At 36.7% G+C, this 26959-nt stretch overlaps 1 protein-coding gene across 1 annotated transcript in view; it reads right to left on the bottom strand.

Moving 5' to 3' along the window:
* Nucleotides 1–26959, bottom strand: part of LAMA2 (laminin subunit alpha 2) — a 699730-nt gene that overhangs the window by 207493 nt on the left and 465278 nt on the right. The window contains exons 23-29 of the mRNA XM_002690220.6: nt 22959–23195; nt 21561–21704; nt 20692–20871; nt 20395–20583; nt 20178–20311; nt 16445–16562; nt 7718–7852 (exon numbers count right to left, since the gene is read on the bottom strand). Coding sequence (XP_002690266.2) covers nt 7718–7852; nt 16445–16562; nt 20178–20311; nt 20395–20583; nt 20692–20871; nt 21561–21704; nt 22959–23195 — 1137 coding nt within the window. The remainder of the gene's footprint in view (nt 1–7717; nt 7853–16444; nt 16563–20177; nt 20312–20394; nt 20584–20691; nt 20872–21560; nt 21705–22958; nt 23196–26959) is intronic.

The following is a 26959-nucleotide window of genomic DNA, read 5'->3' as shown; positions in this document are numbered from 1 at the left end:
GTGAGAAGTTACTATTTTTCTTTATAGGGATGCCTCTTCACACTCCTTGACATATTATTAAATGCATGGATTCTCAAAGGCAGCCCTTTTCATCTTGTATAACCATAAGCTACATAGTTTTTCCTTATGCCGAATGAAAGCTTGTTTCACTCTAATTTTCAGTTAGTAACCCAAGTTCTGCCTTCCGAAGCTATGCAGATTAAATCCTCCCTGGTGGCTCAGAAGGTAAAGACTGCCTGTGGTGCAAGAGACCTGGGTTTGATCCCTGGGTTGGGAAGATTCCCTGGAGAAGACAATGGCTACCCATTCCAGTATTCTTGCCTGAAGAATTCCATGGACAGAGGAGCCTGATGGGCTACAGTCCATGGGGTCACAGAGTCGGATAGGACTGAGTGACTAACACTTTTACTTTCACAAAGCTTTTCCTTGTGCTGATTGAAAATGTTTCACTCTAATTTCAATTAGGGACCCAAGCTCTGCCTCCTGAAGCTATGCAGATTAAGTCTAATTTCCATTTCTCAGGGAAAGTCTTCAAATATCTTAAGTACATTATTACTTCCTAAATCTTTTTCTCAAGCTAAACAGTTAACAACCCTGATTAGTCAGAATTTCTCTTAAAATAGAGATTCTAAATCTCACCAAATATATTTAACATACTTCCATCCTTGATCTTGATCTTATACAAGTGAATCTATATAGTAAAATAAGAACTCCTATTTCATAGAAATTGCTATTATGTGTCATTCCCTCTGTTTTTTACCTTAAACACTAGTATATAAATTCCTAGAGGGCAATACCCACACATTCCTTATCTTTATATTCCCAGAACCCACCACTATGCCTGAACATTGTAATACTTATTAAAAAATGCCTCAAGAATGAATAAACAAGTGAGCCTAAGTTCAAAACCTACTCTATTAATTTAACCTTGTTAATTGTGGCTCATAATTCTACCTGCCAGGCTCTTTTTGATTATTGACAGCATCCAACACTTTACATCATCTGAATATTTGATAGATTTCATTCAAATCACTGAAAAAGATTTTGAACATGACGGGGTCAAACACAAATCCTATGCCTCATCAATGGAGACATCTCTAGAGCTTATTCTAGGTTATGCTGTTTAGCAGCTTCTACATCCACTGAACCTGTTAACTGATCACTATTTGGCCTATATTTTCAGCCCTGTTTGTGAGCATATAATGAAATCTTCTATCAAATGCCCATCTGAACAAACCAGAGTTTGAACCATAGATCTGACTCTTAGGCTTATGACTTAAGCAAATTATTTAATTTCTCTCAGCATCATTTTATCAGCTGTATTAGAAGGAATAATCCTTTCTCATCAATTTATTGTAAGAATAAATGAGAAAAGATTATCTACAGTGGCAAGCCCTGGTTCTGGTACATACATAAAGTTGGACACATAGTAGCTGTTAATCTTTTTTACTAAGTTTGACACATCATTTATTACATTCTATGATGAATGTGAAATTATACTGAGAATCATGGGACCATGGTCTCAGATGTTATATACATCGTAACTCAAGCAATTAGCCTGATACGTCTTATTTTAAGGGAACCTATTCTGATAGCTAATAAACATTATGTTTCACTGGAGATCAAACTCAATCTGTTTCTTACATTCTACTTTCCTTTTTAAAACCTGGTATGACACTTTATTGTTCTCCATCCTGTGACAAATTTCATATTTTCATGATTTTGCAAATTTTTTTCATATACAGCTCTTAATCACATTGCAGATTCTATTAATACACTGGGGTAAAATTCACCTGGACCTTCAAAATCACACTCATTCCATCAGCTAAAAGTATGATTACTCTCACCCATAATCAGCAAGTATTATTTTGTACTAGATTTGAAACCTGATTCTAATACTTTTTACTGAAGGCTCTGTAAGTTACTTAAAATTTTTTAGGATTAATTTTCAGAGTTGTAATAAAATACTAATAATTTCTACCTTGGTAAGATAGATTAAATAAGATAAGGTTTATTTTAAAAAGACTTAAACACAGTAGATTCTAGTTATGAGTTTACTGAAGATGGAACTAATTGCTTAACCATGGAGACTGAGTGTTACAGACAACACAGCAGGTCAATAATAGAGATTTACTTTATCCTTTCATTTTAAAATAAGAATTGTGATAGAGTAAAAATAATATTTTCACAACTTGTTTAGTCTTGAAAAAGTTATTTGTGCCACCTGAGATTTCAATATTCCCATGTAAAGTGTTGGAGAAATAATATTGACTATGTAAGTCACTCAGTCATGTCCTACTTTTTGTGATCTTATGGACTATAGCCTGCCAGGCTCTCTGTGGGATTTCCCAAGCAAGAATACTGGAGTGGGTTGTCATTCCTCCTCCAGGGGATCTTTCCAACCCAGGGATCGAACCAGTGTTTCTTATGGTTCCTGGGTTCTTTACCACTAGTGGCACCTGGGAAGCCCAATATTGACTATAGGTTTAGTGAAAATTCAATGAGAATATATATGTGTATAAAAATACAAAGCTTTAGATGTGTTATATAAACTCTTAAAACTGACTATCTTATCTATTTTTATGATTGCGTGCGTGTGTGTGTATGTGTGTGTGTGTGTATGGATCAGTATTAAATCACCTACCTCTTCTCCCCCTTCTGGCATGAGGTTCAATATTTTGTAGGTTTTACTATTTCATTTTGAAGAAAGTTTTCCTTAAGAGGCAATGGTAACTTAGATATTGGTAATAACATGCCTATGTGTAGGATTTATTAGCATCTACGAAGAAGCAACAGCTCTCTTGTGTCATTAATAATTATTAAGAGGGTAGTTATAAAGTGATGTGTTTTATTTTACAGGTGAAATGTTTAGCTTGTGAAATTTTCTACAGTATTTTTCTACTCTTTATTTCTGAAGAAAGGAATAAAGGAAAAGAAAAAACAAGATAAGAGAAAATCTGGCACAGCATTAGATATAGCAATGCTTTTTACAATAATTTTTGATTAATTATCATCTGGTTCTTAGACTATAAATGGTGGATAATATGTATGGTAATTAACATCTTTATTATCATTAATCATCATAGCCATAACTTCTACTATAGAGCTTATCATGTGCCAAGTAATGTTCTAAGCCTTTTACCTAGCATTTCATTGAATCCATAGAAAAACTCTATGATTCAGTACTATTATTATCTTCATTTTATAAATGAGGAAATTAAGACGCCATTGAGGTTAAATAAGTTGACTAAGCTTACACAGCCCATAATGGATGAAGCCAGAATTTGAATCAAGGCAGTCCGACCACAGAGTCATGTTTATAACCACCATGCCAACATAGAGGGTATTGCATTGTGTAGTGGATATGATATTTAACTGGGAAACACAGTAAAAATAGTAAAGAAATCTGTATGCTTCAGTTGCTTCAGATATAGCATTGGAGTAATCATAGTTATTTCCTATTTGTCTCATGAAGTGTTTCAAAGATGAGCAAAGTTGCCTAACCTCAAAAGTTGTAAGCTCCCTGATGGAAAATATAAAAATTCAGACCACAATAATTTATACTAGCTGTGTATGTCTGATGCATTTATGTATTTATTTTTATTTCACATAGGGATATCTCAGAAAATGGAGCTTACAGTAAGAATTGTTGGCCCAAAAGTGGTTATAATAATCAGTTGGTCAAAAGAGTACAGACGGTATAAATACAACAACTTTTATCTGAAATAAAAATGAAATTAAACTGTATCTTTTATGAGGACTTCTAAATTATTCATTGTTGTTCAGTTGCTAAGTTGTGTCTGATTCTTGGTGATCCTGCAAACTGCAGGACATCAGGCTTCCTTGTCCTTGACCATCTTCTGGAGTTTGCTCAAACTCATGTCCATTGAGTCAGTGAAGCTAGCCAACTATCTTATCCTCTGCCGCCCACCTTCTCCTCCTGCCCTCAATTTTTCCCAGCATCATATGGAGTGACATTACTATTATAATTTACAGTGAAGATAGCATAAGAAAGAAAAATGCATTTAATTCTCACTTAAGAATGTATGTTAACCACCTCTGAAATTATCTGTTGAATTTTACTGGCCAGAAAGTTGGGAAAAAACATTACCCTTAAACCAAATGACAATTATTTCAAGAATTCAAGGATGGTTAGTATCTACACCTCCGCTCCAGTCCTCACAAATAAGCATATTATAAATTTCCATATTCTGTCTTGATTGAAAGAAGACAGTCTTTAAGAAGTCAGGAATAAAAAGTTGTCTTAATAGGATGAAAAATATTTACGTTAAACTAATCGCCAGAATTGTACTTTGTGATAAAAGATGAGTCATTCTTATTAAAATCATGAATAAGATAGGAAGCTGACCACCCTTCTATATAACATTTTTTGAGACTTAAAGCAAAACTATGAAAGTATTATATGAGAGATAGCTCTGGCAAGGAAGACACATATATAGTTTTTTGAAAATATTGTAAATATAAAAATAACTGAATCAACTAAGAAATGTCTAGAGCTAGAAAGAAAGTAGTTGAATGTTAAAAAACATGTAAAAAATCTATTTTGTCAATATTTACCAGTAATGACCAGTTAATAAATACATTGAAATAAAAAATATAATGCTTACCATTAATAAGAAAATGTAAGATACGTGGCAATAATTTTAACATAAGAAATGCATAGCCCATATAGGTAATACTAAAAAAACTATGAAGCATAAAATGTTTGAAAGTAAAGAGTATCATATTCTTAAGGTTTAGGGAGGATAATTCAATAGTGTAAAGACGATGATTGTTTATGAACCGCTTAATACACTTCAAATAAAAATTCTAGTGCTATTTTTTGGGGAAGAGAGGAAATAGTGAATCAAAATGTCATTTGAAAGAATATATAAGTACAATAAGCTAAGAAAATTAGAAAAAGAAGTGTAGCAAACAGCCTTGCTTTACTAGAATTTATAATTTACCATAAAATGAAGGTAATCAGGGCATTATAATAGGAACTAAAATGTAAGGAGAAAAGAATAGATGCTCTTTAAAACATATCTTAACACAAGTAAAAGAAATAAGTATATATTCAGACACCATGATGTGTCAAGGAGAAAAGGAAATATTATTAAGTAAATATTTCTTTAAAGTAACATATTTGAAGAAAAATTATCTCCCCAATTATAATAAATTCTGGAAAGATTAAAAAGTTGGATCTAAAATGTAATCATAGAAATAATGGTAAATACTATGCAATCTCAGTATAGATATTGAAAGTCATTGCCTGGGGGAGATCACCATGAGAATGAATATTGTTAGAGAAGCAAATTGCTCCAAGGATTCAGTCCTAGGAATATCAATGTATTGATTTCAGGTAATGAGGAGAAAACAGAAAAGAAAACTATCAAAGAGCAGACTTTACCAAGAAAATCCCGAGAATACCATGTCCAGAAAATTAAACTGAACAAAAGCTTCAAGAGGAATGGGTGACTCAGAGCAGCAAACACTGCTAATAAATCAAATACAATGAAGACCTGAACACTAACTGTTCAGGTCAGTAAATGAGTAGTAATAAGAAAAATGAACATTACAAAGCAGCGATAATAAAGAAGGCTCATGGATATTATGTTAAGTCACTTCAGTCGTGTTCGACTCTGTGTGACCCCATAGACAGCAGCCCACCAGGCTCCCCCATCCCTGGAATTCTCCAGGCAAGAATACTGGAGTGGGTTGCCATTTCCTTCTCCAATGCAGGAAAGTGAAAAGTGAAAGTGAAGTCGCTCAGTCGTGTCCGACTCCCAGCAACCCCATGGACTGCAGCTCATCAGGCTCCTCCATCCATGGGACTTTCCAGGCAAGAGTACTGGAGTGGGGTGCCATTGCCTTCTCCACATGGATATTAAGCTGGTTAGAAAGTGAGGGCATGGGAGTCACAAGGAACGTTAAAAGATGTGAATGTCAATGATGAGACTAAAAATGTTGACACTGAAGTATTAAGAAATGAAAAGTGAAGTCGCTCAGTCATGTTCAACTCTTTGCAACTCCATGGACTACATAGTCCACGGAATTTTCCAGGGCAGGATAATGGAATGGGTAGCCATTTCCAGTCAAAGGAGAGGATGGTTTACCTTGAGACTATAGAAGCTCTCAGTTCCTGATAATGACAAGCTCTCGGAAAGGCTCGTGGAGTGAGGACAAGACACTAAAGTTAAGGGTGTGGAGGAGTTCATTTTATGGGCATCAGAATCAGTAGGAATTATGACAGAAGTGGTGCTACAGTGAATGGCAATGATGCAAATGAAAAATCTTCCAGGAATGTGGTAGGTGACCTGAGGGTTAGAATGTGGCTTCAACAAGCAGGTACAGTGGGCAAATGAATGGAGACGTGAGATTCAAAGCTGGGGGTTGTTACAGAAGAGAAAAGGGTGATATGAAAGTGGCCCCACCTTCAGGCTCAGGGGAATGAAGAGTGTGAGAAAAAACAGTGGCTTTCACTTGAGAGCATGGCTGGGGAGCAATGTGTTGGGAAATCGCGTTTCACTTTGAGCAAATGAAGAGGAAATCAAGGGAAGAGGGAGATTATGTAGGGATTTTGCTGATTTCTGGTCATGAGTTCCACAAGGCTCCATGGGGGTTTCAGAAGACTAGAAGAGGTGGTGAAGGAATTCAGCAGAGATACCCAGAGCTGTGTGGGATTAGATTTTGGGGGCCCCAAGTGGTGACATGTAAAACTTGAATTTCTCCACAGTCCTGATTGCTCCAGGGATGAGAAAATGGGGTTTTAGCAGGAATATCACAAAAATAAAAAAATTAAAAAAAGAGCAATTAAAAATTCTTTAAAAAGTTAAATTATGGGATATCAAATCAAAGAGTATAAAGATTGTAAAGACTAGCAACATAATATGCTCATGATATATACATTTTTAAAAAAAATTCAGGACATAAAACTACACCTATGGTATCATATAAATCTTCTTTATAAGCAAATACATAAAATTGGTGGGAAACACATAAAATATTAAATATCTATCTTGAATTTTTGATGACTTTTTTCCTTAATACTTTTCTATAATTAATTTCTTACAAAGAGTTTATTTTTAATTATAATCAGAAAAAAACCCCCTTGTGATTCTGCTGCTGCTAAGTCGCTTCAGTCGTGTCTGACTCTGTGCGACCCCATAGACGGCAGGCAGCCCACCAGGCTCCCCCGTCCCTGGGATTCTCCAGGCAAGAACACTGGAGTGGGTTGCCATTTCCTTTTCCAATGTATGAAAGTGAAAAGTGAAAGTGAAGTCGTTCAGTCGTGTCTGACTCTTCACGACCCCATGGACTGCAGCCTACCAGGCTCCTCCGTCCATGGGATTTTCCAGACAGGAGTACTGGAGTGGGGTGCCATTGCCTTCTCCGATTCTGGTACTTGTCTAAGATGCTGTTGGTATTAATATACTATTTCTTGATATGAGCAGTGATTTTTCCAGTTATAATTTTTAAATTATTTTTTAAAATGCATAGCAGTCCATGGGGTTGCACAGAGTCGGACACGACTGAGGTGACTTAGCAGCAGCAGCACGATGTCTTTTCTTCAAATATTTCTTACACACACACACTCACACATATATGTATACAATTAAGTTCCCTGCAGGTTAGCTGATCTCTGCACTCAGTTTATCAATATGTGTAAGGAGAAATGAGAACATGGGCTTTATTCAAGAAAGGCTCAGGTGAATACCTGGCATATGGAGGTTTCAGGGTCACACAGGTTGCTATGTCCATGACACTGACAAGGAACACAGGTTCCCAGGGTTGCTCCAGGGGTTCGGCCACCCGGCTCAGAACGCAGTCGATAAAATCCTGGCGTGCATGTCTGAAAGAAAAAGGGGCCAATTAGGAGAGCCAACTTGGAAAGCTTTCTTTAGCAAAACTTGGGTTCTTCACTAGTAAAAAAGAAAGATATTTTTCATCTCATCAGTGGGAAAGGCAACACCACTTACAAACAGTGAATGTCACTTTTGATTTCTAATGTGTATTTCTGCCTGGTCCATCAAGTATACAGGCAGCATCTGTGTTATCAGATGTTAGCAAAGGAAAGTTGTCATTTGCAAATACCACTCAGCCTGAGCAAACTTCACATAGTCTTTTTTCTTGAGGAAGAAGTTTGTTTTTAAATAAAATTGTCATATGGCCTAAAGAGAGAATCCCAGTGTCCTTGACAACCTAAAAGCTGTCTCTACTGTGCTTGATGGGTAGCTAGCAAATGTCCAATGAGACTCAGCAAAAAAATTAAATAATAAAAAGTATTGCAGTTGCATTATTTATATAGGTATAATTTAAAGACTATAAAAGTAAGAAATTCAAAATAATAAGAGCTTTACATGTCTTGGGAATATCAGGCCACCAATAAAATGTATCTTTTCTTGATGTAGTTTTTTTCATCTTGCAATAAAAATCTGAGGGCAAACAGGAAACTGCTAACAAAGCTGACATATGCAAAATCAAGGCTTCCATCTTCATTCGGGTGTATTATGTAAATTTATCAAGAAACATCACTGGCTCCTTGGAAGAAAGCCCATCGCTCTGAAGAGGAAATGAGAACAGTCCTGTGTTTTGGGCTCAGATCTCTTATTATGCAAAGCTGCTGCATTTATCAGCCATTGTTGATTTATGAGTAAGAGGTAGGAGCTAGTTTTTCAGATTCCACTAAAGATTATGAAGGGATGTTATCCATGTCAACTTTTTCCCACAGGATACCTTGCTCCCACTGATGAGAGAAGTGACTGCTGAATAAGCAGGGGAAAATATTAAATTAAGAACTTCTTTATGCCTTTGCATTCTTTTGGTTCTGGATCAAAAGAACCAAACCAGGGTGGAGTAGGCAGAGGTTCCTTAGAAAAAGAAAACGATCTATCATCTGCACTCTCTTGTTTGTTTTGATTTGGATAATGTGAGAGTACTTCAATTAAGCACTTAAGATTCTCTCTGCTTTTATCTTGGCCTGTAGGAAATTCTAATGAGATATAATAATGTCCTGGATGTGAGCAAGCTGATAGAACCAGGAACAGTATTCAAAATATTTGGAGTCCTATTTATCTTATAGTGGGAGAATCAGATACTTGAATAAGTTTATTCATATTATTCAAAATCAAGGTTCGTTTTTGCTATTGTTACCAAGTAAGGTCTGGAAATTATGGCTCAGGAATTCATTTAAGCATAATTGAGGCAACAATCTAAGGTGTATTTAAAAAGGTTACACAGCGTAGGTTGTTCCAACTCTGGTGCATGCTGACTGTAGAATAAAATTGGATTTTTTTGGTATAGATTTCATCCTTGGATACCCATATACTTACTGTTATTTTACTGGTATATTTTCTTGGGGGGGTGTCTTTAAAGATCACACAAACTTAGAGTTCCTAGCTCTATTTTTTAAATCAAACAGAAGTTTAAAACAGGTCTTACAAGAAGAATAACATTAAGAGATGGTCATTTTCATTGAGGAGTCATATGCAATTCAATGTTATGGACTGAAATCTAAAGGAGCCCTGGCAGGTGAAATTTACTGTAATATACCCAATTTCTCTTATTGCTATGGCTCTTCTCTGGAAAGAGCAGGACAAAGTAGAAAAGCACTCCAGGGGGAGTACAAGTCTGGGCTTCAACTCAAGCTCTATGTGGAAGCTTCTAGGCCTGTCTCTGTGATTCTCAACCCTGGCTGCACACAGAATCGTCTGAGGAGCTTTAAATACTGATACCTGGCTCTGCCCCCAGAGATTCTCATGTAATTGGTGGAAAGCTGGGCCAGTGTTGGTTGTAAAACTCACAGGAGGGTCTAATAAGCAGCCAGGATTGAGAATTACTGGCACGTTCCTCGCTCTCTGCTGGAAATGTGTGTCTTTGAAGGGCATACAGACTCTGGCACTGTGACATCAATGAATATAGAAACCTTGATTTTCCAAGTTTGTTTTGCCTGAGGGATACAGGCAAATCACTTGGTGTCATTGAGATGTGGTTTCCTCATCCCACAAATGAGCATATGTATTAACTCAGTTGTTTTCTGAAGTTTCTACAGTTCTAACACTCCAGATTAATTGTGTGTCTTTACAGATCAAATTTCTAAGAGTTAGCAAAAAAAAAAAAAAAAAGACTACTCCACAATACAAGAGAAATTTAAAACACTTTGTAAAGGAATGTAAATGCATTTATTCCTCTTTAATCTCCTACTCTTGTGGATCTTATTTGTACTTTTTTAATCTGTTTTTCACATTGCCGAGGACGCTTTTTAAAATCAGATGTTTTTCTTCTCAGTCAACTAGGGCAAAATTCATGAGAATCATTATGTTTGAGTTGAGAACAAAAGAGGAAAGATAATAGCTACTTTTTAAAGTCCTGTTTAAAAATCCATTCTGGAACAAAATTAAAAAATTATTGAAAGGCAAGTAAATAAACATGGTCCTAATCTTATCCCTTTTTTTCTTAACTCAAACTTTTCCCAAATTCTCTTCTTCTCTTGTGCAGAAATTATTCAGAGCTCAATTTTCTTCTGCTCTCCTTCCATGTTTGTCTTCATAATATGGTATTCCATCAAAATGTTAGAACTGAACTGTACAAAAATGTGGGAGGGAGGAGAAAAGGGAATGTGAGACAAAGGAAGTAGAAAGCCAACATGCTCCAGGTGTGAGGTTACACAACACCCCTCTGTCCTCCTCAGAGTTTAATAAAAATAGACACTTCTGCTGTTGCTAGTAAAAAACACTCTCTCGTATCTTTACATGGGTTTTACAATCAGACAATCCTGGGTTTATTTCCTGTTCTACCACTTACTACAGATGACTTGTACAGATTTTAAATACTATGGACTGAAGTTTCCTCACCTGGAATGTAAGGGTGTTGCAGAACTTAGTGGCTGACTAGTAATGTATCTGGGGCTTCCCAGGTGGCACTAGTGGTAAAGAACCTGCCTGCCAATGCAGCAGACATAAGAGACGTTGGTTTGATCCTTGGGTTGGGAAGATCCCCTGGAGAAGGACCTGACAACCTACTCCAGTATTCTTGTCTGGAGAATCCAATGGACAGAGAAGCCTAGCCTATGGACTCTATAGTCCATAGAGTCACAAAAAGTTGGACATGACTGAAGTGACTTAGCGTGCATGCACACATTCATGTATCTAGGTTTTTTGAGCCAGGTTTAAATAGCTGTTCACTGTCTTCTAACTGTGTGATAAAAGGCAGGTTTCCTAACCTGCCTGGGCTTTCATTTCCTCACCCATAAAATGAGAATCACAATACACTCAATGTTGGTGTCAGTATATTAGGGAATGCACATAACGTTGTGAAGGATACAGTAAGCTCTCAATAAATGGTCAGTTGTGTGTGTGTGTTTTAACAGGGTTGCTGTGAGGATTAAATGAGATGATGTGTGTGTGCAGTGCTTGATTTTTAATAAATCAATGAGTTGTTTCTATTCCAGATAACTTTTTAGTCATTGAGAATATACTAAAAAAAAAAAAAAAAAGCCAATGGTGATTGTTCTTTACTGCATTGAGAAACACACTTACAACGTATGCCACTTACCCTACCATGTTCCTTAATATTTAATGAATATGAAGAGTCTTTGGGTCTTCCATGTACAATGAAAATGGTAAAGGACATCCCCAGAAGCATGCATGTATAAGAAAAAAAGTCTGTCTTACTATTTTGTCTTTTGAGTGTTATGAGCTGGTAATAGGTATACATTGAGTATTTAAAAAACGTATTTTTGGCAGTCACCTGACAGTTTGTGAGAGGTGATCCAGTATATACTAACCATTTAGCCATGAGTCAGAAGCACTATTAAAACATGGTGGAAGGGGAAAGATGATTAAATGAACAAAACATCACCAAGAGATTATCTGTGAATATCTGATTTCCATGGTCTTATTGCAGAGAACCACATATTCAACAACGAATAGTTTCAGTTTCTGCATACACCCTAACCTGAGATTAGGTCAGTTGAGAAAACAATGTTAACTGAGGTAATAGTGAGGAGCAGCTTAGGTAAAGTATGGTAATCTAAATGGCTCCCACAACAGCAAAAGTGATAAGGAAATTGTGTTTTTTATTTGATATCTATCTAAAGGTAACCCAGTCTCTACTTCTAATGATAAATTATAAAAAGTAATCATTTCTAGAACTGACATTTTCAATGAACAGGGCTATAGTATTATAATCCTACAGGTAATAGACAATGCTAGGTCCTCACAACTGGCTGTATGGTAACTAACACTTAATTTTGTTTATTTGCAACCACATTTCTGTATAAAAACATGAAATGAGTAGCTTGTAAATGCATATGTCTCTAGAATACCTTACATTTGGTGAAAATATTGTAAAGGAATTGCTTTGTGTATTCACGACCCAAAGCATATGTTACTAGAATGGGATGTATTATTTTAAACCTGTCCTTAGTTCTTGCTTTGATGATGAGATTTTATGCCTGAGTAATTACACTTTAGAATCAAGATGAATTATAAACAAGATGCATAATGGATTAGAGGCAATGGGTTGTGGAGAAAACCTCAGGTACCTTATTATAAGAGATTGGTCTTTATTCTCTAATCTTGCCACTAAAGATATTACTTTAATTATTGTCTGTCCATAGGAGTTTAAGTGAAATTCACAGGACATAGGTGAAGCCACCAATGCAGATCATAGTTTGTATGTATGTCTAGTTTTTCTTGATTTTTTTCATATAATATTTGCTTTATTTGTGCTAATTTATATTTTCATATAATGATGGAAATTTACTACAATTAATAGGAAAGTACATTTTAGAATATACTATTTAAAAGCTTGTTGATTATAATAAGATGAGTTTTAACATTTAAAATCTGGAATGGAAGGTGTGTGCATGTGTGTGTGTGTGAAAGTAGATTGCATTAAAATCATTTGCTTCTTTGCTAATATTTTTCTTTATAAGGGAAGAGTATTCTTTTAAATAAATGCAGAAAACATAGCTGTAGTGAGTTTCTTTTCGAGATATCTAAAGGTCAATCTTGATTACTTACTCAATATGTTGTATAGAAAAATAATATCATAGAACCAGAGAATGTTGGAACTACAAAACCCAACCTGTAATTTTATAGATTGGCTAACTATATAATAACTAAGGCCGATAGCAATTAAGGGATTGACCAAGGTCACACAGTGAGACAGCAGTGCAGGCCAACATTCCTTGGGATAAATAAAATTCCACCTTTTGTCTAGAAAAATCTCAAATTCTTTCTTTTATCTTTTTTCATGCTCATTGTAAAGGTAGCATATTCTGTATGTGCCTTTTTTACTCTCTCATTTTTTCACATCTCCACTGTGTGTACATATGGATATTTCACACATATTGGGTTGTGATTTTAAGTACAATATACATACTTATTGTGCTAAGTCACTCAGTTGCGTCTAACTATTTGTGACCCTATGGTCTGTAGCCCAGCAGGCTCCTCTGTCCATGGTTTTTTCCAGGAAAGAATACTGGAGCAGGTTGCCATTTGCTATTCCAGGGATATAGTTACTGGTGTATGTGCAAAAGTATACATGTGTATGAAGAAGTTATGACAATAAGGAGATGGATTATTTGTTCATTCAAATAAATATTGCCATTCAGAGCAGTCACAGAGCTAAAAATTTATTCCAAAAATATTTCACAGATATTTACAGTTATTCTTATGAAATGGTTTTATGACTATGTGAAATTCATATGATGATAGCTAAGTTGAATGGCACTTCAATTTACAATGGAGATTTTATATTTATATTTTCATTTACATTAATCCACATGATGATTGTACAAGTTAAAAAAAAAAACCCAAAGTCCAATAACAAAAAGCAAATGCCCTGTTCATCTGGAGGAGTTAGGCAGGATTCACCCAAACCAAATGCCTTTCTATTTTCATCATACCATGCCACCTCTCAGGAGAGTCATGTTCATTGTTTTAAAGTTGTATTTCACCTGCCTTGCAAACCATACTTAATAGAACTTCTCAAATCCTATTTACAAAAGCTATACAAAATTATAGTCCTTCCTCATTATCTGCCAGGAGATTAGTTCCAGGAGTCTCCATTGATCCTGAAATCTGACTCGGCTCTCTCATATCCATGGATTCAGCATTAGTGGATTTAAGCAACCACAGATGGAATTTTTGATTGCAGTTGGTTGGATCCATGGAATGGAAACTGGTGGAGGGCCCACTGTATATTTACTGAAAAAATTCATACATAAGTGGATCCAGGCAGTTCTAAGTTGTTCAAGGGTCCACTATATTTATAAATAAATACACAGATGTATAACTATTTATTCCAGTAATAATACCATTAACCACATTAACTAATAATGACTCCACCAGGCACTGTGATAAGTGCTTAAGTTCTAGTTCATTTAGTCTTTCTGTGATTCTTGGGCAGTAGATGCGAGAGATGTTAAAAATATCTAACTGGTGTGTGGGGGGGCCATCAACCAATCTAAGAGGAAAGAATTTGTGCTGTAGAGCTGGAGCAAGCTGTGGAGGCCCTTCCTGGGCCAGCCAGTTGCTGCACTGAGGGGTCTGAAGGAGAGGGACCGGGTGTGGTGGCAGTTACTCAGGGTCTTAGGGATTTACCAGCTGAAGCCAAAGCAGGTTTATAAGCTGCACAAGACCTCAGTCTTAGTATACAATGAAGTAGAGATTCAAACCCAGGCCAGGTTGTCAACAATTTCACCTTTCCCTAGATCATACCCTGAATCTGCCTGCAATGCAGGAGTACCCAGGAGACCCGAGTTTGATTCCTTGGTCGGGAAGATCCCCCTGGAGAAGGAGATGGCAACCCACTACAGTGTTCTTGCCTGGAGAATTCCATGAACAGAGGAGCCTGGCAGGCTACAGTTTAGCCTTGTGCAGCTTATAAACCTGCTTTGGCTTCAGCTGGTAAATCCCCAAGACCCTAGTAACTGCCTGCACACTCGGTCCCTCTCCCTCAGACCCCTCAGTGCAGCAACTGGCTGGCCTGGGAGGGGCCTCCATGGCTTGCTCCAGCTCTACAGCACAAATTCTTTCTTCTTAGATTGGTTTATAGGGTTGCAAAGAGTTGGACGTGACTGAAGTGACTTCAGTTCAGTCACAGTGTGCCAGACTTCCCTGTCCTTCACCAACTCCAAGAGCTTCCTCAAACTCATGTCCATCAAGTTGGTGCTACCATCCAGCCATCTCATCCTCTGTCATCCCCTTCTCCTCCTGCCTTCAATCTTTCCCAGCATCAGAGTCTTTTCCAAGGAGTCAGTTCTTTGCATCAGGTGGCCAAAGTACTGGAGTTTCAGCTTCAGCATCAGTCCTTCTAATGAATATTCAGAACTGATTTCCTTTAGGATTGACTGGTTGCATCTCCTTGCAGTCCAAGGGACTCTCAAGAGTCTTCTCCAGTACCACAGTTCAAAAGCATCAATTCTTCAGCACTCAGCTTTCTTTGTAGTCCAACTCTCGCATCCATACACGACTACTGGAAAAACTGTAGCTTTGACTAGATGGACCTTTGTTGGCAAAGTAATGTCTCTGCTTTTTAAAATGTTGTCTAGGTTGGTGATAGCTTTTCTTCCAAGGAGCAAGAGTCTTTTAATTTCATGGAAGTGACTTAGTACAGCACTATTAAGATTTAATATTTTTAACAGTTAAATTGGTTCAGTTGGTAAAGAATTGGCCTACAATGCAGGAGAGCCAGGTTCCATCTCTGAGTCAGGAAGACCCTCTGGAGAGGACATGGCAGCCCACTCCAGTATTCTTGCCTGGGAAATCTCATGGACAGAGGAGCCTGGTGGGCTATAGTCCATTGGCAGAGTTGAACACGACTTAGCAGCTAAACCACCACCACAAAGTAAAGATCTAGAAAATTCACCAGTTCTGAAGATAGTCAAAGGAATACCTCAGAAAGTAACAAATGCAGTTTTAAAAATATAATGACTGAAGGAGAGTGGCACTGCTGGAACAGTGCCAGTTATATGTCCTTTTGAGAAGCCTATATTAAAGGGAAAAGTCTGATATTTATTGCCTAAGTTCTGACATACTGTATTTTAAAACAATCTCACAAATTCTCTCAAATCCCAATTAATCTTATCTCATAATCACTGAAGTTTCAATGTCTCTAACTGTTCATAAAAAAGTGCCAAGAAAACAGATCAGATGCAGTAAGTGGGCCTTAAGAAAACATTATTTCCCGTTTCATATTTTTACAAATCTTTTAATTTTTATTAAATATTTCCCTTGAGTCATGAGTCCTACTTCTAGCAAACAATAACATCATCTTCTTCTTACTGCAATCACATACTATGAGTGGAAGGTCAAATAAAGTAGGTTGAAGGTATGCTTGAAAGTAAAACCGATTGCATTAAAGGTGGTCCTGGGAGTATTTCCATTCAACTGGTTAAGTAAGTCGGGCTTAAGCAGGTTAGTTGGAGCCAGCTTACCTCACAGGACAAGCCAGAATAGCCTGGGGGACAATCACATTTTTCTATCAAGTGAGCTGGAGGAGTCACTGCTGTGATGCGTCCTGGTTCAGCTACCTCCATTGAGATTTCAGAAATCCTGGAAACAGTGAGCAAATACTTAGATGGCAGTACCAGTAAATTAAGCTTACCTAGCAAATACTCAATCCTGCAAGAAGGGTCTTCCCAAGGTTTTGTTAACAACCACAAACTCATTCTATTGTTTTGGAGCTGCTAAATTTTAGGGGCTCCATGTTCCACATCTTACTCCTGCATTTTTGCTTCCTCAAAGGGTGAGATTCCACATTAGCAAAATATTCACATAAATCATAAAGTGTTTGGGAAATTAGATGTCTGATGTCCTGTTGAGAAGTTATTATAAAGAGTTTTCCCTCCGCTTCTAAAAATGTGAGTGGCTTCAGGTAGACATGGCCAATTAATTAGATATTTTCATTCTTTCAAAGAGACAACTCAAGGTCATTCTCTGTTGGCAAATCTCCTGTCATTACTAGTGAAATTGCTTTTACTTTGCAACTGGTCCCAATTTCTTGCTCTTGAATCTCTGAACATTCTTTCAAGAACTTTAGAAAACCACCTAGAAAACAATGCTTGAGCATATTACAGTAATATTGATCTCTTTCTGAAGATAAAGAACCTCTCAAAGTAGTCTTTCCTTCAACTAACTTAATCCACATTTCCTATTGGTGGAAAGGTCCTTGTAATTGAAAAAAATTATTCACAGTGAAAATACTGATACCTTTTGCAGTAATTTGAAATTATACATTAAAAATATATGCAGTCCATAAACTCAGACTATTTCATGACTGACTAACTGGTAACATGAAATGTTCTGCAAATAAACTTTTAAATGAGACAATGAATAGTTTTGCTTCAATAAAAGGCACCTCTAAAAGCTTAAGGAACTTGAATCATAAACTTTATAACAAGCATAGGTAGGTTTTATTGGTACTGAATTATGAATGCACATTCTGATTTGACTCCTATTGTAATCTGGGATCTGAAGACCAGCCAGCCTTTATGAAACACATGTTCAGTTAAAATTCAGATTTCATTCTCCTCTTCTTGTAGATGCACAGCATTTGTGATATGTAAATAAGCCACTCCCCTCCTTTAAGGAGGACTCTGCATTCTCTGGAGTAAGAAGGTAACCTGGTGTTTGTTGAGAAATCATCTCTGCTGTTATCTCACGGTATTCTATAACCTGAGGAGTTACTAGCATCATCTTCCCTTCTCTGGCACATACACACACACAACAGACTAGTGAGTATTTAAAAATCAAATGGAACCTGAATGGTGTTAGCAATAGACATTTCTGCAACACGTTATCTTTTTTTTCCCCTGGGGAATGAGAGACTGACTGTTTTGCCTGAATCAGGGAATTAGCCAAATTCAGACTTCTATGTAAATGAATACTAAAAAACAAAGTTGTTAAGATCTTCAAATAAATTTTTGTAGGAGAGTACAAAAGCAAAGAAAAAAGGAAATTTCAGCGTTAACATGTACAAAGTTGGAATCTCAAACCACATGTATAAAAAACTCTTTGCTTCTGAGACTTTCTAAATTTGTAACTGAATAAAGAAGTGGGGTTCTGTCTTAACTATGTTGAGAGGAAGACTCAAACATATTTCTGATCTTTGTCAAAATTCTTTGTCTTACAAAATCAAGTGCTGATCCACTGTTTATTTGTTTTTATCGTTACTAGGTGTTCACTCTAGTTTTTATTGACTCTAGAAAAAGTGAAGTATTTACTTATTTTAGTGTTTTTTAAAAAGGAAATCCTAAGCCAAAGGATATTATCTAGTGAGGTATATGAAATAAAGTGATAAGAGAAAGGGACTTATGGGAAAAAGCAGTCTTAAGGTGCAGAAAGGTGGGATCAGTGTGAGAGGTGAAAAAAGCATTATGAAAAATGCAGGACAACATCATTTCTAACAGATCTACTAACAAAATATTCTGTGTGCTGGCAAACTTTTTTTTACTAAAGCAGGGAACAATTTTCAAAATAACATTTGCACACTCACAAGGTTACTTGCTTTCTTCTACGACATGTGAACCTGTTTGGCTTCTGTCACCTAATTTATATTTGATATTCTAAAATAATTAACAATATAATTGACAAGATATTTTGGTTCATGCTTTTTAAAATTATTTCATGGAAAGAATCTCCTGCTTGGGATTGACATATACACATTTTTATATTTAAAATATCAATAGATAACCAACAAAGATCTACGATTAAAAAAAAGAATCTCCTGTCAGAAATAAGAAATATGAAAAAGAAATCAAAGCAATACAGACTTGAAAGTGAATTTTGGTCCTTGATTTGGTCTCTACTTCTGGTATAATCAAAAGAGCAATATGGATCTTCTGCAATAAAGAAAGGATTTTCTGCCACATGCTTAATAATGGAAACATTTGAAACATGGTATTTTTAGATTCATTGATTTGTCAATGAGAGGGTTCATAATTTTCTCTTGCTTTCCTGCACTGATCTACTATTTTGTTACATAAGATTATTTTTAAACATCTATTGATTTCATATTCTTATAATAGAGACACTAACACGCCAGAGAAACTGAGACTATGTGTATAATCTCAACTTTCTGCCTCCACAGTAAACATTTAGCTACATCTGTACAGTTCCTCATTCTATCTCATTAGATAAGTTTTCGTTATACTTGAGGCACATGACCTCAAGTAAACGTGTACTCACGATGTTGAAGTACCACAACTTCTCCATTATTTATTTTCTCTTTATTCTATCATTTTTATGTATATCTTGCTGCTAATTCTTCCCCCTCCCCTGTCCCATGGTATATAAACATGCTTACTTGTCTCTCAGATTAAACAATCAGCCCTTGACCTTTGACATTACCTCTTTCTTCCCTTTTACAATTTTATTCACAGAAAACAATAGTCTCCACTCATAATATTAGATTCATTGTGTCCCATTCATTCCTCAAAACTTTGAGGCTCTTACTGCCCTAGAACTTCACTAAAACTGGTATTGTAATTGTTACTGGTGATTCTAACTTTCAAAGAGCTTCATTTTAATTGTCCTCTTTGGGTCATTAAAAGACCATACCCACACCTTTATAGTATTCTCATCCTTTGGCTTTCATGACAGTCATTTTTGCTCTTCTTCTGTGTACTTTCTTATTAAATGTGATCCCCAGTCTTTTCACATCATAAGGCAGAGGGAAGATGGCTATATCATATTACACATTGGAGTGAACAGGTGCGAGTGGCAGAGGGAAGATGGCTATATCGTATTACACACTGGAGTGTGTAATGCATATGGTTGGAAGAGACAGGACCAACTTGGCCCTGCCCAGTTCCCCTGAGGGTTGAAGGAGGACACTTTCTCAGCAATCTCACAACATATTTATAGCCCAGCAGCAAACTCTCTCTACCTTGCAGGACATCTTCTCCTGAATTTTTGCTTAGCATCTGAAATTCACCATGTTGAGGATCAGTTCAATATCTGCCCCCTTAATCTTGCTTCTGGTTCTGTGTCTCTTGTTGGGGAAATGGTGGTGATAACTCACACCAGGTGACCTGGATGTCATTCTTGACTAGTCTTCTATCATCACACTAGCAACCCAACTTCTAAATCTTTCTTGTCTGACATCTCACTGATCTTTCTTATAGACTCGAGAAGAAGAAACTAACTTGGATATTTATTATAGTTTACCTGCTTTGTCTCATGATATTTCCATATGTAGCCTTGATAAGAATATAATGGATATCATATAGTACATCCAGGAAGTCTTCACGGGTCACAGTTCTGCTGATTCGAGGATCATCACCATAATATTTCCATTCTTTCTGTTAACGAGAAAAGAAACCACTGTGAAGAAACTCAGTGCAAATGCATTGGCAACATGGCACCCAACACCTAACCACCTTACCTCTGTCATTTCAATTTCATGCCTAGTCAATTGGCCAATCAGAGGAGCAGCCATATGCCTGATGATAATCCTTGCATGAGCAGGAGTTCCACCTCGAATGATAACTTGTGGGTTGTATGTAGAGAAACCTGTCTCTTCCCTAGCCTCAAAATAGATGGTGTACCTGAGTTTACCGCCATAGGCCATCAACTGACAAAATAAAATGAGAAATGATGAGTTAGATAAATCTCCGAATAGCCTTATTCTAAAAACATGTTTCATTTTGCTCTCATGTGACTTCAACATTCTTGTCCTTACCTTCTTTCCTTCAAATTGTTCTGGAAGTTTCCAATAAAAAGGTTCCAAATGGAGCTCTTGTCTCACCAGATCCATGTGTGCAACGATCTCCGGATGCTGAAAAATGATGCCTTTTGTAGTTGTGTGCTGCAGGGCCTCATCCACCAGTGGCAGGATGGTCTGCTCAGGCTTCAGCGTTACCTGTGTGGGGTAAAAACACAGCAGGGTGTTAAGTGTAAGTCTTTGGAGGCCTCCTCTAAAAGGACTGTGTGTCTATCTGTGGCCCTGTCCCCATATGATGAAGTGTTCTCATGAGAAACATAACTCATGGGCAATGAAGACAGGAGAGGCGATAAACCCTTTGGACTTGTTTGCCTAGGGAAATCTACAACATCTGTGCAACTGGTCTTTCACACTAACAAAAAGCAGAGTTGAAAAGTAGGAAGGGTTAAAGGAAAATTAAGGTTAAAAATGAACATTTTTCCATCCTAACGAGTGACAATTCTCTAAGGCTGGTTGGAATAAATGAGCAACCAGTTCAGATTTTCACTACATGAGCACACATCTACTTTCTTGCTCTAATGCTCTCACTCTGCAGAAGGCAGCTTCTTCCCATCCCCAGACATAACATTTCCCTTATAATGTTTTCCTTGCTCACTTGGCATCTATTTCCTTATCCACAGTAAATGAATACTTTTAAAGAAAGAATAAAAAAGGTGTCTACTCCAATCATCTAATGGCACATGGCCCCTCTACCAGTTCTAAATGAGCACAGGGGAAAAGGTTACTTAAACGTTTTGCCATTTCCTCCTGCCCCTTGATGCCTGGCTAAAAGACACCAGCAGGAACTAACGTTATACCATTACATGGCTCAGCAGGTCCTTACTCACCCACGTACGGATCAGTCCTTTTGCTTCAGAGCACTGAGTAGTGGCGCCAAAGCAATAGCAGCTGTTGCAGCCAAGTGGGTTCTTGGCCTCAAGTCCGAATTTGCCAGGCCGGCACCTGTCACAGTGGATCCCTTCCACATTCACCTGAAGAAAGAGGAGAGTTCTTCAGAGTCCATATGGGGAAGTTGTGAGAGAAATAAACTCAAGAATAAATAACAGGAGAATGTTTTAAAGAAAATGAAACAAAAAATAAATAAAAGAACACTGAATATTAAATTCACATCTCAAATAGCAGAGTAGGTAATCTCTTTGTTAGCATGTCATTGGTCTAAAAAAACACTTTATTTATAACTACATACATTATTAAGAATATTGCATATTATTTTCTTTTACATTTAAGCAGCACATTTCCTACTATTCCACTGTGAGGATTATGAAAGAGTCATTAGAATTTTGAAAGTGAAATGAAATTCCACTGATTCCCAGACTTTGATGTGATGCAAAGTTGTGAAAAGCAAGAAAGATGTTAAAATATAGATTCATATAGTTATTTTGGAATGCTGAATATACACACATATAGCATGTATTAAATATAATATATAACCATAATATGTAATAATGCACCATCATACTTTTTGTTTTGTCTAGGACTTTTAATGGCAGAAGCTTCCATTTTCCTAAATTCTCAAGACTCTTCACAACCCCTCCAGATTTCACATTCCTGTTTCCTTGGACCCTCTTTGCATAGACTTTTCTTGAAAATATACTAATGCTTCTGACCCAGTCTTTACTGCATTTATCCTGGGATTGATTTTCCAGAAATATCTTAGGGGGAAAAAATCCTTCTTATCATTTTTAATCAACTGTTTTTCTACATCATTTAGCAGTATTAATGAGGGCTGGAATTTGCATACAGTCACTGTTTGTAATGTCAGTGTTTATACTTGAAGAAATTTTACTGAACTTCCACAGCAGTAAACATATTTTTCAGTGTACAGTGATTGTGGGTTAATTTGAAGAGTAATTTTTTTTAAAAATAAACTTTATCATTTAGCTGTGGTTTTCTCTAGTGATGCTTAAGAGAACTGACTTCTTTTCCCTTCCAGATTATTCTTGTTTAAGAAAAGTAAATACGTAAAGAGAAACTAAACTTTACTTTCGAAAATACATCATTCATTTGAGCTAGGGAAAAAAAAAATTGGGTTCTGGTTGAAAATAAGTTCTTAAAAAGCAGTGCTTATCTGTATATCAGGAAAAGTCTCTGCGTCTGGCAATGAATTTTCGTATGTCCTTCTTTTCAGCTTAATGATGCAGGAATAAATAACTGAAGTTAAAACAGCAATGCACATAGAACTGAGTAAGGTATTTTTTTCCTTCCTAAATTTCAGCAGCGCATACCTTACAAGTACACTGCCCAGTCTGATCGATGCAGGAGCATTTTTTAGTCTCTAAATCACAGGTTGAGTCATCAGTCCCTGACAGGAAGCAGTCACAGGGACTGCAGTGAGGGTAGTTCCAGTGACCTCGAGTGCACTCTGTACATTTTGCACCAGAGAATTTTGGATGACACTTGCACTGGCCCATGTTTAGATCGCACTGGAAATCCAAGGAGCCTACTGAGCTGCAGTTACAAGCCTACAGAGGAGATGAAAATAGCAACAATTAATACCATTTCACAAGCAATATCTTTAAATTTTAATTCTAATGCTTCTATGCTTCCATTAAGTACATATTAATCATGTGTCTGTTATATGCTTTGTACTGTTCTAGCTGAGTCGCTTGGGAAACACTGGTGAACATAATGCTAAAATTGCTTCCTGCACTTACTAAAATATATGAGTGTCCAGAAACCATAAAGCTATTGAATAAGAAAGAAACTGCATTTTCTCTCTTTGTGGTGAGGAGGAGTTAGGTATAGATTTTCTTCAAACACCTCTTGTTTCAAAGAGTGAACTTCTGACAAAGCCATTTTACCTTATCATTTCCTTTTTACAGCATTTAGTGTTTAGAGACATATATTACAGTTTAATCAAGGGAAAGAATATATAAATATAACACAATGGAATAAGCATGATATAATAGGCGAAGTGCAAAATCCTATGAGAGTATACAAAAAGTACCAAACCAGATGTGGGGAAGCCAGGAAGAATTTAGAGGAAAAATGATACTAGGGTTTTTTTTTAGAGTTAAGTTTTGCAGACAGGCCCAATTTGAAGTGTCTTGCCAGTAACCTTTTTTTCTTCTTCCTAGATATACTATATATATATATATATCTAGTATATATATATATAGATATTCCTAGATATATTCTCATAATTTATATAATATGATATCTTGCTAGAAATTTATACAAGTTTGAGTCTTTTAAAAAATTAATTTACTGGAATATGGTGAACTCTTTCAGTTTGAGAATACAATTGTTTTTTAATTCAGTACTATTTCTTCAACTTTGTTTTTGATTTTTACTTCTGTTCTAATTTATCAATTTTCTTCTTCAGAATCACCTGTAATTCTTGAAGTACATAATTTCTATCTGTCAAATCTATAATTTACTAATGTCTTCTGTAGTCATCTCCCTATTTGCCTCTCACATTTGTTCTCCATTTTGTCCTTGCTATCCTAACACAGTGAAAATTCTGTTGTATGTATATAACATCAATGCTTATTTTAATTAATTACAGTATTGCATTTTTAGCTTCTTTTCAATAATTTTTTTGTTTCATCTCAGCAGCAATTTTCAATTTGCTGCTCATCCACATATCTCGTCTTCTATTCCTTAAGGCTTTCTGCTTCTGATTTAGAGCTCAAAGCTCCTTGAATTTAAATGAAAATTTAAGTGAATTACTAAAATGTTATTTAAGATCTTAGAATACATCATTTTCAGAGATCAGCTGTGCCAAGGATCTCTCTGCTGTCTCTGAGCTCTAAACTCACTCCTCTTTGCCTTGTTTTATGACATTACAGTTAGACCTCTACGGACATTTCCCCCTGGCCAGTACCAGAATGTTAAACTTAGTCTTTAGAGGGTCCAGGAGAGACCCAAATAAGGCCATGGTCATGGAAAGACATTTCTCTTCTGGGTTGTGGTTCTTCTTTACTATCATCATCACTATTATTTACTTATTTAGCATGGGAGCCCGGAGGCCCATAAAGAATCCCAAGCTGTGCCATCAGGCCACTCTCTCCCCTGCTGTTTAGGTCTGCACTCAAGCACTGACCATGACAGGCTGCTTCTCAGTAGCTCCAGCAAGCCTGCATCCTCCAGTAATGATGGGCAGTGTCTATAGGCCAGCACTTGCCCATAAACTCTGGCAAGTTATTTATTATCGTTGTTGTTGTTGCTGTTGTACCACCAGCAGGCTGTGTAGCCCTGTGGTTGCCACAGTCTCTTCAAAGATGTCTGAACCCAAGTATTGTTGGGAGTGGAGAACGGGGGAAGACCTTGCTTCCTTTACAGTCCACCCCCTTACCCTTGGGGCTTCCCTGATAGCTCAGGTAAACAACCTGCTTGCAGTGCAGGAGACTCGGGTTTGATCCTCAGGTCAGGAAGATTCCCCTGAAGGGAATGGCTACTCACTCCAGTATTCTTGCCTGGAGAATCCCAGGGACAGAGGATCCTGGCGGGTCCAAGGGGTCACAAAGGGTAGGATACAACTGAGTGCCTAACACTTTCATTTTCCCCTCAGCCTGGAAGTAGTAGCTACTCTTTTGGATCTTCCACTGAAGTAGCTTCAGTAGATCTTCCTGAAGTAGCTACCACTTCAGGATCTTTCATATCCGTTTTTTATCCTTTTTGTAACTAACTTTTATCAGTTAACAATTCTTTATATTCTACTTTCCCTGTTTATTCCCTGGTGGTTCAGATGGTAAAGCGTCTGCCTGCAATGCAGGAGACCTGGGTTCGATCCCTGGGTTGGGAAGATCCCCTGGAGAAGGAAATGGCAACCCAATCCAGTACTCTTGCCTGGAAAATCCCATGGACAGAGGAGCCTGGTAAGCTATGGTCCACGGGGTCGCAAAGAGTCGGACACAACTGAACGACTTCACTTTCTTTCTTTCTTTCCCTGTTTAAGTTTCCCTGGTGTGGTTTCTGTCTCCCTAGAGGGTATCACCTCTCTCTGTGTCTGAGTTTACCACCATCAGGGTTTGTACTTAGTCTATGACCTGACTCTTTTCGGTGCTTTCCTATTAATCTTCCTCCTCAGAACTACAGCTCTATGGAAGACTCATACACATAGTGACTTGCCAGATTTCCAGATCCAAGTCTGGCTGGATCTCACTTGGCATTTCTCACACTTTCATTGCTCAGCTCAATTCTTACATTCACCACTACTAAAGCAATTCCTGCTTCTGCTCCTGCCAAGAACTGAGTTATGGGACACCTCTTTCCAGGTTGTGATGTACAATCACCAGAGTCCCATCTATTATCTCTTTCCTGTCCAAATGTTTGGTAAAATATCTTCTCAGATTCTGATGTTAAAATATCACCTGGCCTTATTTTTGGTATCTTTATGATTCAGTATTTTTCTGTCTTCACTGTTCTCCAGTAAAAAGGCCTGCAGTATGGGATGCTGCTAAAAGTTATGTTAAACTCAAAGGACTAAAAGTGATTATTTATTACACTACAAACATTGCCATAGTTTCAAAAGCATAGAACAAAGCACTTCATCACGCCAAGTAACTTGTTCTTATAGAACATCAGATGTAGAATGAGAATTCAAAATAAGGATGACTGACTTATCCACTTAAGTAATTTTTCCTTACTTATTTAAACAAAATTGGCCATAATCAGAAATATAAATCTATGGTATGCTATGGAAACTATAATCACGTAATAAATTTTAAAAATGTCTTATGATATATTTAAAATAAATGTATTAGATTTTATTAACTAAAATAACTTTCTTGAGACTTAAAAAAATTATGAAATGTCTATTTCTCAATTTATTACATAAAAGGAAAGCATTAATTCTTAAAAACCAGTCAAAAAATTGGGACATTTTCAAATTGGGAAGTTTATTCAGGAAGTTATAGTAGAGAATAAATGAGACTATTAACCATATGTTTAGATGACACTGCAGCCAACATGAAACTTAAATCATAATTAGCTGTAATGTTTGTTTAGCAATAGAGGATTTATGCACTGTTCCCCTGCTAGTGAAAGATGGCAGGCTTTATATTCTACTTCAGTAAAGGCTCAAATGATGTGTGTGCTCACACCTCAGCACAGAGAAATTATCCATGACACAAGGAAAGCTATAAATCTCAAAAAATCACTGTTCATTTATAGTCAAAAAAGATTTTAAATAGTAGAATACATCCTCATAAATAATTGTGAGGGCTCTATAAATTGTTTATAATTGTTCATAATGATTAAGTGTCTAGCTATTCAGAAATTT

The sequence above is a fragment of the Bos taurus genome, chromosome 9 (genome assembly GCF_002263795.3).
Source record: "Bos taurus isolate L1 Dominette 01449 registration number 42190680 breed Hereford chromosome 9, ARS-UCD2.0, whole genome shotgun sequence".
Classification (NCBI taxonomy): domain Eukaryota; kingdom Metazoa; phylum Chordata; class Mammalia; order Artiodactyla; family Bovidae; genus Bos; species Bos taurus.
Note: the sequence above shows the minus strand (reverse complement) of the source record. Positions and strands in the feature narration are given on the sequence as shown.